Below are 14,738 nucleotides of genomic sequence, written 5' to 3' on the forward strand. Positions count from 1 at the left end.
TTTCATTTCAATTCAACAACATGTATTAAGCCCCTATTCTGAAGACACAGGAGTGATTAAGACACAAGGATGGTGCAGCCTAGTGGGAATGACAGATGAAAATAAGCATGTACCACAGGGCATGATGGGTGCTCTTTTAGAAGGAGAATATTAAATTTGAATGAAGTAGATATTATTATTCTTCATTTTCTTAAGAAATATCTTTTATGATCATTTTATGAGCCAATAAATGAAATCTCAGAGTAATTAATACTTGAAGTCACATAGCCAGTGGGTGACAGGGCAGAGATTCCCTCCCAGGGGATTTGACTCTACTACAACTTAGCTTAGACACTAGGGTAGGACCACATCAGGGTTCAGCTCCATCTCTGTGTTTGCCAACTGGTACCTGCCTCTTGAACTCAATAGTCGCTACACAGCTTTACTATCCATCCATCCACCATCCATTATCCAACCATCCACCCACCCACTCATTTATTCATTTATGGCATGTGTTAAACACCTATTATTTGCAGTCAATCCAGGAAGGCCCTGAAATGAATAGAGGACAGGCTGTACCAAGCTGTAATTTCAGAGGCTTCAGAGCATGCAGCACTGGGGCAAGAAACAAGGATCAGAGGAAGCCCTCTTGTCTTCCGTACTCACCTTGAAGTCTTTTGAAGTTGAAGTGCCTCACACTCCCCCTTTTATGATCATTATCTGCTTAATGAAAACATTATTTAAAAGACTACTTTGTTTTTCTACCTAAACAATCACCCAACACACTTCAAGCTATCTTTAGCTTATTACAAAAGCATGTGGAGAGATTACAACTCAGTCCCTCACCATCATTTCCCACCTCTGACTCCCAAATATTATTTCTTTGAAAATGCACAAACTTTGCTTTTCTACCTACAGTGGCTCCATAGCTTTCTAGTCTCGCAGAGGGTCCTCATTTATATCAGTAAATATCTAGCATCACTCACATGTGCTTTGAAGTATTTTCAGTGACCAAAGAGTACTGAGAGTAAAAAAGGAATGTAACAGAAGGAGTGATTCAACAAGCATGTAATTAAAAATTTCCAAGCAGTAGAGAATAAATCCCTACCTGTTGGGTTAACATGCCCGAACTGGGCTGTGGACATACTTAGGAGGCACTCACTCTGCCTCACTGTGACATTTTGAATCTGCAAGTGTCAGAGTGGATTTGCTGCAGAGCTGGAGACCTTGGCAAGATTCCAGGGCATGTTACACAGCAGGGGTGGTGATAAATAACACAGTCTCTTGGTGCAAATGGGATCCGAACCTAAGAGATGCACCCTACAAATATTCAAAGCACACAGACATGCATGGGGGAACCTCAGAAATAATTCCTAAAACAAAAATGGGAGAGAAACATTTAAAAGTGGCATGTTCCAACTAATTAGTGCTGGAAGATGAGTTGGTGCCATCAGTGGACATATTAAATTAGGCCTGGGTGGCAGGATCCTGTAACAGGCAGAGGGGCACGTCAGTTGTTGCTAGAGTTGGGATATTTAAGTGTCATAATGCTTCAAAGGGATCACATATTACCTAGAAACAAGATGACACCTAACCACTAAACCAAGAGAGGTTCCCTTCTGAGCCACTGAAGCTACTTTGTTCATATGGCTTTGTAGTAGCAGAAAGTACAACTTTAGAAAACCAGTGCTCTCAATGAACACTTGAGATACACCATATCATAGCTCCCCACCCTCAGGCTCTCTAGAATAGAATTTTAGCATATTGGGAAATAATGATGTTTGGAACTCCTCTGACGATTTCTTTCCCCCAAGATGAAACAGGTCAAATATTCAGTACCTATTAGGTCCTGTGACATTCCAAATGCTCAGTGAGTAGAATACATTTAGGCTCAGTGCTTTTATACCTGCAAGGTGTGGGCTTGTTACTTAACCTCTCTAAGCCAAACGTTCCTCATCATTAAAGTGGGGTTAATAAAACTGCGCTTCTTATTGTGAGGTCTAAATGAGAGAATGTTTGTCAAGTGCTTAACATGGCACATGGAAAGACAGTATTCATGAAATCATGACCTATTAGGTCAATAGTTTTTTAGAGGGCTATGTATGCTAGGATTGTGGGAAGGGATTTGGTGGAAGGGATTGAGAATGCTTTGAACAATTACTGTATTCAAAAATGTCTTATTTGTAGTCTACCGAACTCACATAATTAACAGTCATCTTATTTTGATGTGGTCTGGGAGAGATGTGCAAAGAGTTTTAGCAAAATATATTTGCTCTGATTTTCCAAACAGGACTTTTTCGATTTCCTATGAATTCTTTCACTACACAATGGGATGTGTCTTTTGGAAATTGTTACGCCTACCTTTACAGTATTGCTTTGTGGTTTTCAGAGTACCTTATAATTCCTAATTAGCTTTTCTTTATGAGGTTGAATCTATTTTTCCACATGTTGGTAGACAACTTGGGGGTGTTAATCTGAGCCCAAATAAGCACTTTTTTCAAGATCAAAGAGCAGATGTTTGATAGGGAGAGAACTGGCTGAGCTTCGGGTTTCCTGTAATCAGCGTGAACAATTCTTCCTTCCTCAGAGATAAGCAAAGGAGCTTCTTTGAGCAAGGGGTAAATCTCTGTGACTGAGAGGAGTGGTGGTTCTCAAAGTATGAATGAGAACCTGTGAGAGTCCCTAAGACATTCTGGGAGGCCTACAAGGCCAGGGGTCCTCCTTCCTCCATTACAGATCTGTGTGAGACCAGATCTGCTTCAAATACTTCAGCCAAACAACATACCACATCATAGCGAATGGAGAAGCAGGCGTGGGAATCCAGCTTGCTCCTGTTAAGCGCAACACTTAGTGATCTTCTCAAAAATGTAAAGCAATGCTGCTGCTCTCACTAAAAATTGCATGTCTTAGAAAATAGTCATTTTTAATAAAAATATGTATTTATGCTAACATGTAAAGGGTTTATGATTTTAAATGAATTAATAGTATCTATCTTAAAGTTATTTTAACTTTAATTTTTAGTATGGTACATAGCAATAGATAGAGCTCACACAAACAAAGGCTTTTTTGGATCTTCAATAATTTTTTTTGTTTGAGACAGAGTCTCGCTCTGTCACCTGGTTTGGAGTACAGTGGCTTCGGCTCACTGCAACCTCCACCTCCCAGGTTCAAGTAATTCTCCTGCCTCAGCTTCTCAAGTAGCTGGGATTACAGGCACACTCCACCATGCCCAGCTAATTTTTGTATATTTAGTCGAGATGGGGTTTCACCATGTTAGTCAGGCTGGTCTCAATCTCCTGACCTTGTGATCTGCCCACCTCGGCCTCCCATAGTGCCGGGATTACAGGCGTGAGCCACTGTGCCTGGCCAATCATTTTTAAAAGTATAAAGGGCTCCTGAGATCAAAAAGTTTGAGTCCCATTGTCCTAGACATTGGGCTTCTATTTAGGGGTTTGGAATATTTCTGTTAGCTGACAGTTCTCAGACTTAAAAACCAAAAAACTCTTACCATATTACTGTTTGTGAAAAACATTAAGATGAAACTCCCTTTTTTTCTGGGAAAGAAAAAGATCCCACAGGGTCTGAGTGCTTCCTTCACCCCAACTAGAGGAGCCTGTGGTTCAAAGGGCACTATTGGGCTAGAGGGGACTACTCCTCAGACAGTCACCACGAAAGCCGTTACCTGGGAGACAGAGAGCCTGGTGGTGGATGGGGATAATCCTCACTCATTAACATGTGAACATAGATTTGCTTAACACTGTGTTCATTGTCATACCAGGCTCTTTGGGAAATAGAACCTCAGGGTTCAAAATTCGAGCCAGATTAAGTTTTGGGGAAAGAATGGGAATAAACTGCAAACGCTCCTGGGGTCCACACAAGAGGCACCGTGGAGCTGAAGAGTGGGAGGTGCAGAAAGCAGGACCGAAGCCCCACTTCATCTCTTCCATACTTTTACATCATCCTGGCATGGACAAAAGTGATAAGGGTGAACGAGAAAGCCAATGAGAGGGAGAGCAATCAGGGAAAGATGAGACCAGAGGAGATCCACAGGGAAGGAGTGCTGCCGCTCCGCCTGACAGCTGCTTGGGTTTCAGTTCTGGCAGCTGTGGTCTCTCCAAAATCTGGAACCAGGGGTTAGGACACTGCTGGGAAACACTCTGGACTGTACTCTTGGTTCTTGGCCCTGGGAGGGTTTTGCACATGATGACTATTGCTTGCTGTCATACTTTTCTGAATGCATCGACTTGAAGATGCACTGTAGACTGATTGAAATGGAATGGCATATTGGTTAAGGTGTGACAAAGATGATGATCAATGCGCATATTTGGTGGAGAAAGAAAGATGATAATTTTTGTTTTGAATTTGATCAGCTTGAGAGGCTGCAGCTGGGTAGAGATGTCCAATAGACAGAAATCAGGATCTATCCCAGCACTTTGGGAGGCCGAAATAGGTGGATCGTGAGGTCAGGAGTTCAAGACCAGCCTGGCCAATATGGTGAACCACGTCTCTACTAAAAATACAAAAATTAGACCAGTGTGGTGGCATGCACCTGTAATCCCAGCTACTCAGGTGGCTGAGAGAGGAGAATTTCTTGAACCCAGGAGGCAGAGGCTGCAGTGAGCTGAGATTGTGCCACTGCACTCCAGCCTGGGAGAGAGAATGAGACTGTCTTAAAAAAATAAATGAAATAAAATAAATCAGTATCTGGATCTTGGGCAAAAGGTTGTGTGGGATGTGTTGTCTTGGGAATCGCATTATATAGAGATGGTAGAAGCTGTGAATCGACAAAATGATTTTAATACCTGTATCTCTTTTATTAGCTCTTCCATGTGGCCTATATTTTAATCAAATTTGCAAATTCTCCTCGCCCTGATCTGTGGGTCTTGGAAAGATCTGTAGATTTTGGAAGCACCTACTCACCATGGCAATATTTTGCTCGTAAGTAATCTTGCCTACCATGTTATGAGTGGCTTTAATTACTTGGAACAGTTCAAGACTATGGATTTAACTTGAAAGTTAGTCTCAACCCGGCAAGGTGGCTAACACTTATAATCCCAGCCCTTTGGGAGACAAAGGCTGGTAGATTAACCGAGGTCAGGAGTTTGAGATCAGCCCATGGCAAAACCCTGTCTCTCTATTAAAAATACAAAAATTAGCCAGGCATGGTGGCACATGTCTATAGTCCCAGCTACTTGGGAGGCTGAGGCCAGAGTATCACTTGAACCCAGGAAGTGGAGGTTGCAGTAAGCCAAGATGTGCCACTGTACTGCAGCCAGGGTGACACAGTGAAAAAAAGTTAATCTCTCAGTATGACTAGTTAGGGACTGGGCACTTTTAACCTCTAAATTACTCTCAGAACATTGGCTGGACGTAGTGGCTCATGCCTGTAATCCCAACACTTTAAGAAGTCAAGGCAGGCAGATCACTTGAGGTCAAGAGTTCAAGACCAGCCTGGCCAACATGGTGAAACCTCGTCTCTACTAAAAATACAAAAATAAACAGGGTATGATAGTGTGCACCTGTGGTCCCAGCTACTTAGGAGGCTGAAGTGGGAGAATCGCTTGAACCCAGTAGGGAGATCCTGCAATGAGCTGAGATTGTGCCACTGCACTCCAGCCTGGGTGACAGAGTGAGTTTCTGTCTCAAAAAAAAAAGAATATCCCCATTTCTCAAGCATGTGTTCAATAATTCCAAGGATGCCACATGCAGAACTGAAGTAGAAACTCCTTTTATGATACAGTTCTTGGTGCTATTTGGGAGTACGTATAACTGGACCATAGCTCCAATCTTTTTCCTTTAATGCTGAATTAGAAACCAACTTCTATCTTTATAGATTCTGTGCTGTGATTTACTTACTTTCACTCTGTTATCTTCGTTAAGGAAGAATGTCAGGGGTTCTGAACCCTATAATGAGTGGAGGTGGACAAGAATTTGCTTATACAGGCATTGGGTTTTCCACTAGGTTTCCTTAGAAGATAAACTTGCCTAAGTGGGAGCGTGGAGTTAGCACTGCACCTCCAAGCATTGCCACTGAAAGTCCAATGAAATGGCTTGGTATTTTCTTTCATGAATTAAAAACTCCATTCTCAGCTTTTCTCTAAAAGTTTTAAATGCCTTTCTGTTCTTTCTTTCTTTGTGTGTTTCTTAAGGAAACATAAGGCTTCTTAAGAGATTTGTAACAAAATGATAACATTTTATTTTATAATATTAAAATATTTTTCTTCTAGATTCTAAAGTAGACTGTTTAGAAGAATTTGGACGGGAGGCAAATATGGCTATCACCCGAGATGATGATGTACTTTGTGTTACTGAATACTCCCGTATTGTACCTTTGGAAAATGGTGAGGTAAGTAGATTTGGAAGACTGGGAGAGATAAGACTCAGAAATGAACATGAGGCTATCCAATTTTTTCAAAAATGTGAAACTTGCATTTTGAAAGACATCTAACATAGATCAAGATATCAAGATGGAAACAGGGCTTGGGACCGAACAGTAAAGGAATCACATTGAAGGCTCCCAGAATGATCTGGGTTGGAAATTCTGTGGGGGGATTTCAAGTATCCCCAGAAAGTCAGGATTCTTGATTCAAGGCGCACAGGTCTTGAACTGTCCTCTCTGGTGATGTATTTAGAAACTGGTTTGCTGGTAGCAGAAATGATGACCCTTACCTCTTCACCCATGATACCATGATCCCTAGTAAGAGTGAGGAGACGAGGGGCAGGTGGCAGCAGGTAGGTTTTCTCTATATGTTCTTTTCCCTCATCTTATGACCAGATGTAGGGGATCCAGAAGAGGTCTCTGAGGTCCTACAGAATGGCTGCACCTCTAGATAGAAAGAGCCTGCTTCCCTGAGTGACTGTGTGGAGCCGATCCTACCTGATCCTTGATCCCTTTTGGTACAGTGGACATAATCTGTTGGAGAGAAAAAATTGCTGTCCCTATAGGGTTGCATTGGCCTTTGTAAAGTCAGCTTGGCTATTGTTAGGGGAGACGGGCAAACAAAGGTTAAACAATCAGAGAAGATTTCCATGGAAATTGTGAGGCCATAATGAATATGAACTGAGTTTCAAATAAACTTCCATCAAAGGTGTCAGCCTCCCTCTCTTTAAGTAGAGGGATCATACTTGAGCATCTGTATGCAGTATCTTCTGGCATCTCATGAGTGGTTCATATTTCCAATGGTTGAACTTGGACTTCGTCACTTTGGGCTTTAAAACAAAATGGAGGGTTTATATAGTTTTTTTTTTAGCCCCACTAGTGTCAAACTTGATATCTAGAGATTTCCTTTTTTCAACCTCATGTATATTTTTGGATGACTTTAGCTTTGTTTATTTGATGCAGCTTAACAAAGTTGTATCCTTATATTTACAGATTTTAACAGTATGTTTTCAACATTTTATAGTGTTACAGTCCCACAACTACACTGATAGAACAAAGGCTTTGAAAATGAGATGACAACATCTCCCAAGAGCCCAGGTTTCAAAGATATATTGCCGGAACTCAGAACCAGGAAGTGGGAGGGACGATGGGACTAGCAATGATGTTTTTAGACATAAACAAGACCCAAGACCCCCTACTAACATCGAGTGGCTCAAAGAAACCTAGTGATTTGGGGTAGGGGTGAGTTATTTTTGTTTACTTGGGGCTAAATTTTGATAGAAGGAACTTTTTCCCCCTTTTATATGTGTGTGGTCATTTTAGGTTGTGGTGTCCTTGATAAACGGTCGTCCAGGTGCCAAAAATTTTACCTTCTCTCACACCCTGAGGGAGTTTACCAGGGCAACAAATATCCGCTTGCGTTTTCTTCGAACCAACACCCTTCTTGGACACCTCATCTCCAAAGCACAGCGAGATCCAACTGTCACTCGGCGGGTGAGTAGTCAGAGCATTCGTTTTGTTACTTTATGTATTCATTTTTTTGGCTTACAAATTAATTGCCTTAATATCTTTTAAGTAATGTTTATAGTCAGTAATGATATAGGTGTGGGGGTTGTTCTTGTCTGAAATACTAGATACAATTAAGAGTTTATGTCTAATGGCTTATAAAAATGCCTGTTTGAAGAAAAATCATTATATCCAAAGATGATGAAAAATGAATGATTATAGTCAGCCTGGTATTAGTCTGGATGGGATAATTAATACTACAGCCAACAATCCCCAAATCTCAGTGGCTTAACACAATAAAGCTCTGTTTCTTGCTCATATTACAGTTCAACATGGGTTAGCAGGTGGGATTGGCTCCACATAGTCATTCAGGGAAGCAAGTTCTTTCTATCTAGAGGTACAGCCATTCTGTAGGACCTCAGAGTTCTTCTCTGGATCCCCTAATTCTTGGTCATCAGATGAGGAAGAGAGAGTATAGAGAAAAATCCACCTGCTTCTCATCAGAGCTTACTTCCATGGGCAAGAGCTGGTCATATTATAACCTCACTTAGATGCAAGTGGTGGGTGATGTCATCTAGCTGAAATGGGGGACACATAGGTACTGGTGAGCACTAGTACCCTCTACTTTGTTGGAGGTACACCATGAACATCTCACACTCTCAGGTGTCAGGGTAGTACACTGGTCTCCTGGGCACGTACTTTGAGCTCACTCTTCTTCCACCCTCTGATCCGCTGGTGCCTTCCATTGGCCAAACCAAACAGGAAGCCAGAGAGAAAGACAGGCCATTGGTTGCAGCCATAACGTTCAGCTCCAGGGCACAGGACAGGGTGGAGAAGGTGGTGAGCAGACCTGGAAGGGTGGATGGAAGATGCCTAGTGCACCTTATAGAGCTTGGCCTTTTATATAGGTAACATCAGAGAGCTGGGAAAGGAAGGAGGGAAAAACGTAAGGGTTGCCATAGTTCTGAGCGTTTTTTACAAAGGCAGGCACCTTGGGTGTAGGTGGCCCATTTTTTGTATTTTCTGCTCTCCTCAGCTCCCTCTGAGCTTCTGTGTAGTGGGGACTGTGTTGAATCTGAGGACGGATGTTTATGAGGGAGAGCTGGACTTTCTCATAAACTGTAGCTGGGCTGCATTTCCATTCCTCCACATGCCCTGGAGCACTGCCACAATGTATCTTACCAATTTCTTTCTTAAATTGTCCTTTTGGGGGTTGCAAGATTTGCAGTCATATATATCTATGTATATTGCTTTTCACTTAGATGAATACAGGCCTCTCCATTATTTTTATTTTTATTTTTCTTGAGACAGAGTCTCTCTCTGTTGCCTAGGCTGGAGTGCAGTGGTAAGATCTCGGCTCACTGCAAACTCCACCTCCCTGGTTCAAGCAATTCCCCTGCCTCAGCCTCCCGAATAGCTGAGATTGCAAGCACATGCCACCATGCCTGGCTAATTTTTTTGTATTTTTAGTAGAGACGGGGTTTCACCATGTTGGCCAGACTGGTCTTGAACTCCTGATCTCAGGCAATCCATCTGCCTCAGCCTCCCAAAGTGCTGGGATCATAGATGTATTTTTTTTATGGAATGCACCACATGCATAATCTTAACACCCCAACTTTAGGTTGTTTCTTTCATGGAGGAATATGATACCAGCTACCTTAGGACACAGATCATATGTGCTGCTGGGTGAAGGCCGACTGGGGACTTCTTTTGCTGCTGCTGCCCTTAACACACGTGATGAGGAACTTCTACAGCGGCCAACAGGAAAGTCCCTGAATGTTAATTTGTCACAAAAAGCCCTGATAATACTGACTTTATCTGTATTAACAAGGAGAGTTGTTAATGGCTTTAGACTAAGAGTTCCAGGAAGTATTGACACTTTAACAGGTTTTAATTAGGGAACCAGACCAGAACCCCAACATTAAATCATAGGGCTCTTTAAGGTGACCACACTCGGCAACAACAACAATAAAGATACAAAAACCCTCTTGTCCTTGTGAATTCAAAGACTTCTTGCTGACAGGTATTCTTCTCACTAGCAGCATGGCCTTAGTGAGAAAGATTCTAGAGTCCTCACATTCCTCGCAAATCCTGGGCAGTCTCCTGCCAAGCCTGAGAAGGAAGGGACCTGGCAGGGGGAGCTGCCTATTGTCACTGCAGAGGCCTCCAACATATTGGAGAGGGGCCTTGTCAATGAGAGACTCTATCCATATCTTTGGCCTGGTTTAGGGGCCGATCCTTACCTGGATCTGAGCTGGATGTGTGTGGCATTTCTGGAGCTTGAAACTTTGACTGTAGCCTTTTTGACCCTGTGCTAGGAGGGCTTCCACAAATACTGGTGGCCTCTCCAGTCTCAGAGATGTATTGGATCCATCTCTGTAAATATTATCTCTCCTCCCGAAAACTGGGGTGGTATTTTGCACATGGCAGGTACAACATTTTTGGTATAAAAATTGAGTTTTGATAAATATTTTCAATGTATAAAATTTATGTGTATAGAACATAATGTAAAAATTATTTTAATTTACATAAGAAATAAACTTGGAAGTTCTTAATCCCTTTTTTAATAGGCTATCAAGTATGATTCTTTTCTAAGGCAATTTCCCTTCATGAACTTCAAGCATTTGATTTTCTTAAATCCACAAATTCAGCAGGATGTTATCAAATTTGATTGAGGAATGCATTTATTTTATAAGATAAGCCCTCCTTGACATCCCAATGTAGGGCTCAAGAATCCAGAATTTTAAAAGGGAAGCAGAGTCAACAGATGTGGGTTAAAGACTAGTAAGAGAAAGTTGTCACTATTCAGTGAAACTCTCATGTTCTGTGTTCTGTTGTGCAGTATTATTACAGCATAAAGGACATCAGCATTGGTGGGCGGTGTGTTTGCAATGGCCATGCTGAAGTGTGCAATGCAAACAATCCTGAAAAACTGTAAGTACACTGTGCAGATTATTTCAGCCTTGCTATGAGTAAGTCTAATTATTTCAGGGGATGTTTGCATACCATTAAATGTTCCTAGGTTCCTGCCCTCAATAGGAATGATTCATGATCAATGAATAGGTGGTGGGGGTGTGCCTCCTCTCCACCAGCCCTCCAGGGTCTTCCACAAAACCCCTATGGGCCCTGGCAGACATGGCTAATCAATTACAGCACTCTGCGTAATCTGTGTCCCAGTCACCAAATCACCCCCAAGACATACATCAGGCAACCAATTGATTAGAGCTGGCAAGAGAAATAAAACTTGTCCTTCTTGGTTTAATGGGATCAGGATATACATTTCAAACCATTGTTTTTTTAATTTTGGTAAAATACACATCAAATTGACTATTTTAACCACTTTAAAGTGACAGTTCAATGTGGTAACTACATTGACATTGCTGTGTAACCAATCTCCAGAAGTCTTCATTTTGCAAAACTGAAATTCTATACCCATTAAACACCTCCCTGTTTCCTCCTACCACTGGCCCCTGGCAACCATCATGACGACCCTAGTTACCTCATCTAAGTGGAATCATACAGTATTTGTCCTTTTGCAACAAATACTGGCTTATTAAATTTGTCATCACTTATTTAATTTAGCATAATGTCCTCAAGGTTCATCCATATTGAGCATGTGTCAGAATTTTCTTCCTGTTCAAGGCTGAACAGTATCTCCTTGTATATACGTATATTCTACATTCTGTTTATCCATTCATCCATGGATGCACACATGGGGTGCTTCCACCTTTTGACTATTGTGAGTAATGCTGCTGTGAACATGAATGTACCCTTTTTGTTTTTGATTCGAGTATATTTTGCCTACAATAAGATGGATGAGTCTTAAATGTTAAGTGTTCAGCAATACATTTGTGTTAGCACTGTAAGAGGGATACTTTGAAGGGCTGGAAATTATAGGATGCCAGATATAGTAATCATTTTGTCTCCATGTTTAAATCAAAGTCTCCAATATTTCATGAGCAGCATTTACCAGAGATGTTTTTCACTTTTAGTCAGATTCAGGCTAGCTTTGTGTACAGGCAGAATTGCTAGCTCTCAAGGTCTGTGATGAGCTTTGCGGGCCCTTCTCCTTGACCACCCATAACATTAGGTTGTTGTCCCACCTTTAAGGATCTGCCAGTGCTATTGAGAGAGAGCGTACACACCAACTGATTAACCTTTAGTGGAAAATGACTTGTTTATTAATGGCTAATCTGTTTCCAGCCTGTAACTTCCTGTCTCCCTAAGACACTAGAAATCAGGTCAAATAAGTTCTGAGTTGGAGAGGGGAGAGAAAAGGTCCAGCTAATGTCCCTGAGCCTGGAACAAAATAGTGCCATGTGGGAAAGGAGTACATGCCATCACAGAGGGCATGAGCTTCCTGCTTAGAAAGGCTGTTGAACCCTGGACACCCTGGCAGAGCTGGAGGAGTTCTACACTGGGTGGTTAATTCTCCCAATACACGTGTGGAGGTCTCCCCAAGCCTTGGTGAAAGGCTCAGTTTGGCAGCAATCTACTTCAACGTGACTGCCTGCCTTTCTTTGTCTGCTAGTTTGCTTCAGCTGACCTTGAACAAACGCTGATGAAATCCACATCCGTGATGAAGTAGAAATCTTGTAATAATTTAATGGGATTCAGAAACTTAATGGGTGGAGCCAAGCCCAGACAATCAGAAAATTACTTGCTAATGAAGCAGAACCCAAGAAGAGGGTTCATGCTTCAACCAAGCATGTATACCACCTTGACCTTGCTGCATGGATAAGTTGAAAGACCTCAGATTTAATTTTGAGCTTCCTAGCAGCCAATTCAAAAAAGGGAAACCTGCTTGGTTTCATATTTCACTATGATCATAAGCTAAAAAGTAATAAGTTACTTAGAAGAAACATGATTGTTGACATTAGTACCAAATAAGAATTTTTCCTAGGGGTGGGGTGGAGTGGTCATCATGAAGGGAATTCTCTAATTAATGACATCTTTATATAACATCTTTACAGCAGATATATTATTAATCATTAGCCTGGGCTGCAAGAGAGGAAAAAGCAGTGATTTGGCAGTGTCAGTGGGACTCAGATGAGTACCCAGCTCCTTTTTTTGCTATGCTCAATTTTAATCCTCTTATGTGTGTAGTTGGACTACATGTTCTTGAAGCAATCTTCCCTAAATAATATTGTAGTCCAGCTAATGCCAAATGTTTAATGGGCAATGTGCTGAAATTGTCTCTCTAACAAGACTCCATTTGGATGCCAGTTGTTCTGTGCTGCCAGGTGGATCTATGCACATGTGCTTTAGCAGGCAGTCAATATGGAGAGTGATGACACCTTCTCTTGGGAATACAACTGAATATATGCCACACCACCTTCCCTTAGAGAAGAGGTGATGGGATCCCTACAGGCACAGCCAAGAGCCTCTTAGACAAGGTTTCTTTTAAATAGTCTCAGGTCTTTATTTGACTCAAACTGAACACTGCATGTTTTTCATATTTAAAAAAAAAGCTGTTTACTCAATGCAGCACAAATGGCGGCATGCAGAGACACCCCTGCCCAACCCCCCCCCCACAAAAAAAACAACCAAAGCCCAAAGCCTCCTTCATATTCACAATATTCACAAAGCACCAGCTGTGGAGTCAAGCATCTTGGTTTAGATTTAGTCTCCTTGCCTACAGTCGCAGCTTTTGTTAAGTGAGTTTATCTCTGAGCACCAGTACGGTCATCCACAAAGTGGGGCAAGGTCCACCTATCACAGTGAGACAGAAAAGAGGCTCCAAAACTGAGAGCTGCCCTCACAGTAGATGTTGTAAGCACTGGACAAGAACTCCAGAATCCTGGTGCTACCAGCCCACTTCACCTGAGCCACAGCATCCCAGGCTCGGGAGTGCCAGGACTCTGGGGAGCCCCAGACGTGGAGCCTGCACCCAGCCCTTCCCCAACCACTTGGTGACTATGTGCTGTCAGTGGTGGTGGCCTCCTCAGTCCCCTGGGAGCCTCCCTGATTCCCCCTTCTTGCCCTGGCCCCGCCTCACCTCAGTAACTGGCTGAAGCACCCGGGTAAATTCTGGGTCTGGCAGCTCCAGACTCTGAGGCCTGGGGACTGGAGAACAACGCCAGGCCCTCCTCCTACAGGGAGGTGGGTGCTTCCCCACGCACCCAGCTTCCTGGACCAACCCAGCCCGGAATTAGAAGCCTACCATGCGCCAGGACGCATGCCCCTAGGAAAACCACCATGGCTGCTCTGAGGCCTACCCCAGGCAACCAGAACTTTTGGGCAGGCTGGTTCCACCTTACCTCAGGCCCTGGGCCTCGCCTGGCTCATGCTCCAGGCACTTCAGGCCATCTTCCCACCCCTTCACGCCCCCTGGCTCCCTCCTGGCTCCCATTGTTCCAGATCCAGCCCCTCTTCCCACTCCCTCAGACCTCCAGCCTGCTTAGTGCTCTCCAGCATCCCCAGCTGCAGCAGGATTCCCTCCTCCAACCCCTCCTCTCCCCCTCCTCCTCCCCAGCCCCCTCCTCCTCCCTAGCCCCCTCCCTCACTGCCACCAGGCCCTGCTTGGCTACGCTCCAGCTCCCCCCCAGCAGTTGACAAAAAGATAGTTCTGAGGCTTCAGGGGGCTCATCCATCAAATCTTCTTTGGGGTGGTGGCACGCCCTTAGGTGAGAGACAAGGCTGACTGAGAGGAACGACTCCTGCCCCAGAGACAGCTGTGCAGGACAGAATCACCCTGGGGCTGGACAATGGTTTTGAATGGTTTTCAAACAAGGAAGGATGGAGCTCAAAGCTTGGAGTTCCAATCCAAAACCAAGGCTGAAACAATTTCATTTTAACTTGGAATGTGAAGGCAGATGTACACCCCTTTGAACTGAGATTTTTAACCCTTTGCCTTGCTGAGTGGTCTCAGCTT

At 43.1% G+C, this 14,738-nt stretch overlaps 1 protein-coding gene across 4 annotated transcripts in view; it reads left to right on the forward strand.

The window, feature by feature from the left end:
* The window catches only part of LAMA3 (laminin subunit alpha 3), a 261,611-nt gene that overhangs the window by 50,662 nt on the left and 196,211 nt on the right, over positions 1 to 14,738 (forward strand). For all 4 annotated transcript variants that reach the window (XM_078347895.1, XM_035270754.3, XM_078347896.1 and 1 more), the window contains exons 3-6: positions 4,800 to 4,917; positions 6,207 to 6,325; positions 7,682 to 7,852; positions 10,707 to 10,798. In XM_078347895.1, the coding sequence (XP_078204021.1) occupies positions 4,800 to 4,917; positions 6,207 to 6,325; positions 7,682 to 7,852; positions 10,707 to 10,798 (500 nt within the window). The remainder of the gene's footprint in view (positions 1 to 4,799; positions 4,918 to 6,206; positions 6,326 to 7,681; positions 7,853 to 10,706; positions 10,799 to 14,738) is intronic.

This window comes from Callithrix jacchus, chromosome 13 (genome assembly GCF_049354715.1).
Source record: "Callithrix jacchus isolate 240 chromosome 13, calJac240_pri, whole genome shotgun sequence".
Lineage (NCBI taxonomy): Eukaryota > Metazoa > Chordata > Mammalia > Primates > Cebidae > Callithrix > Callithrix jacchus.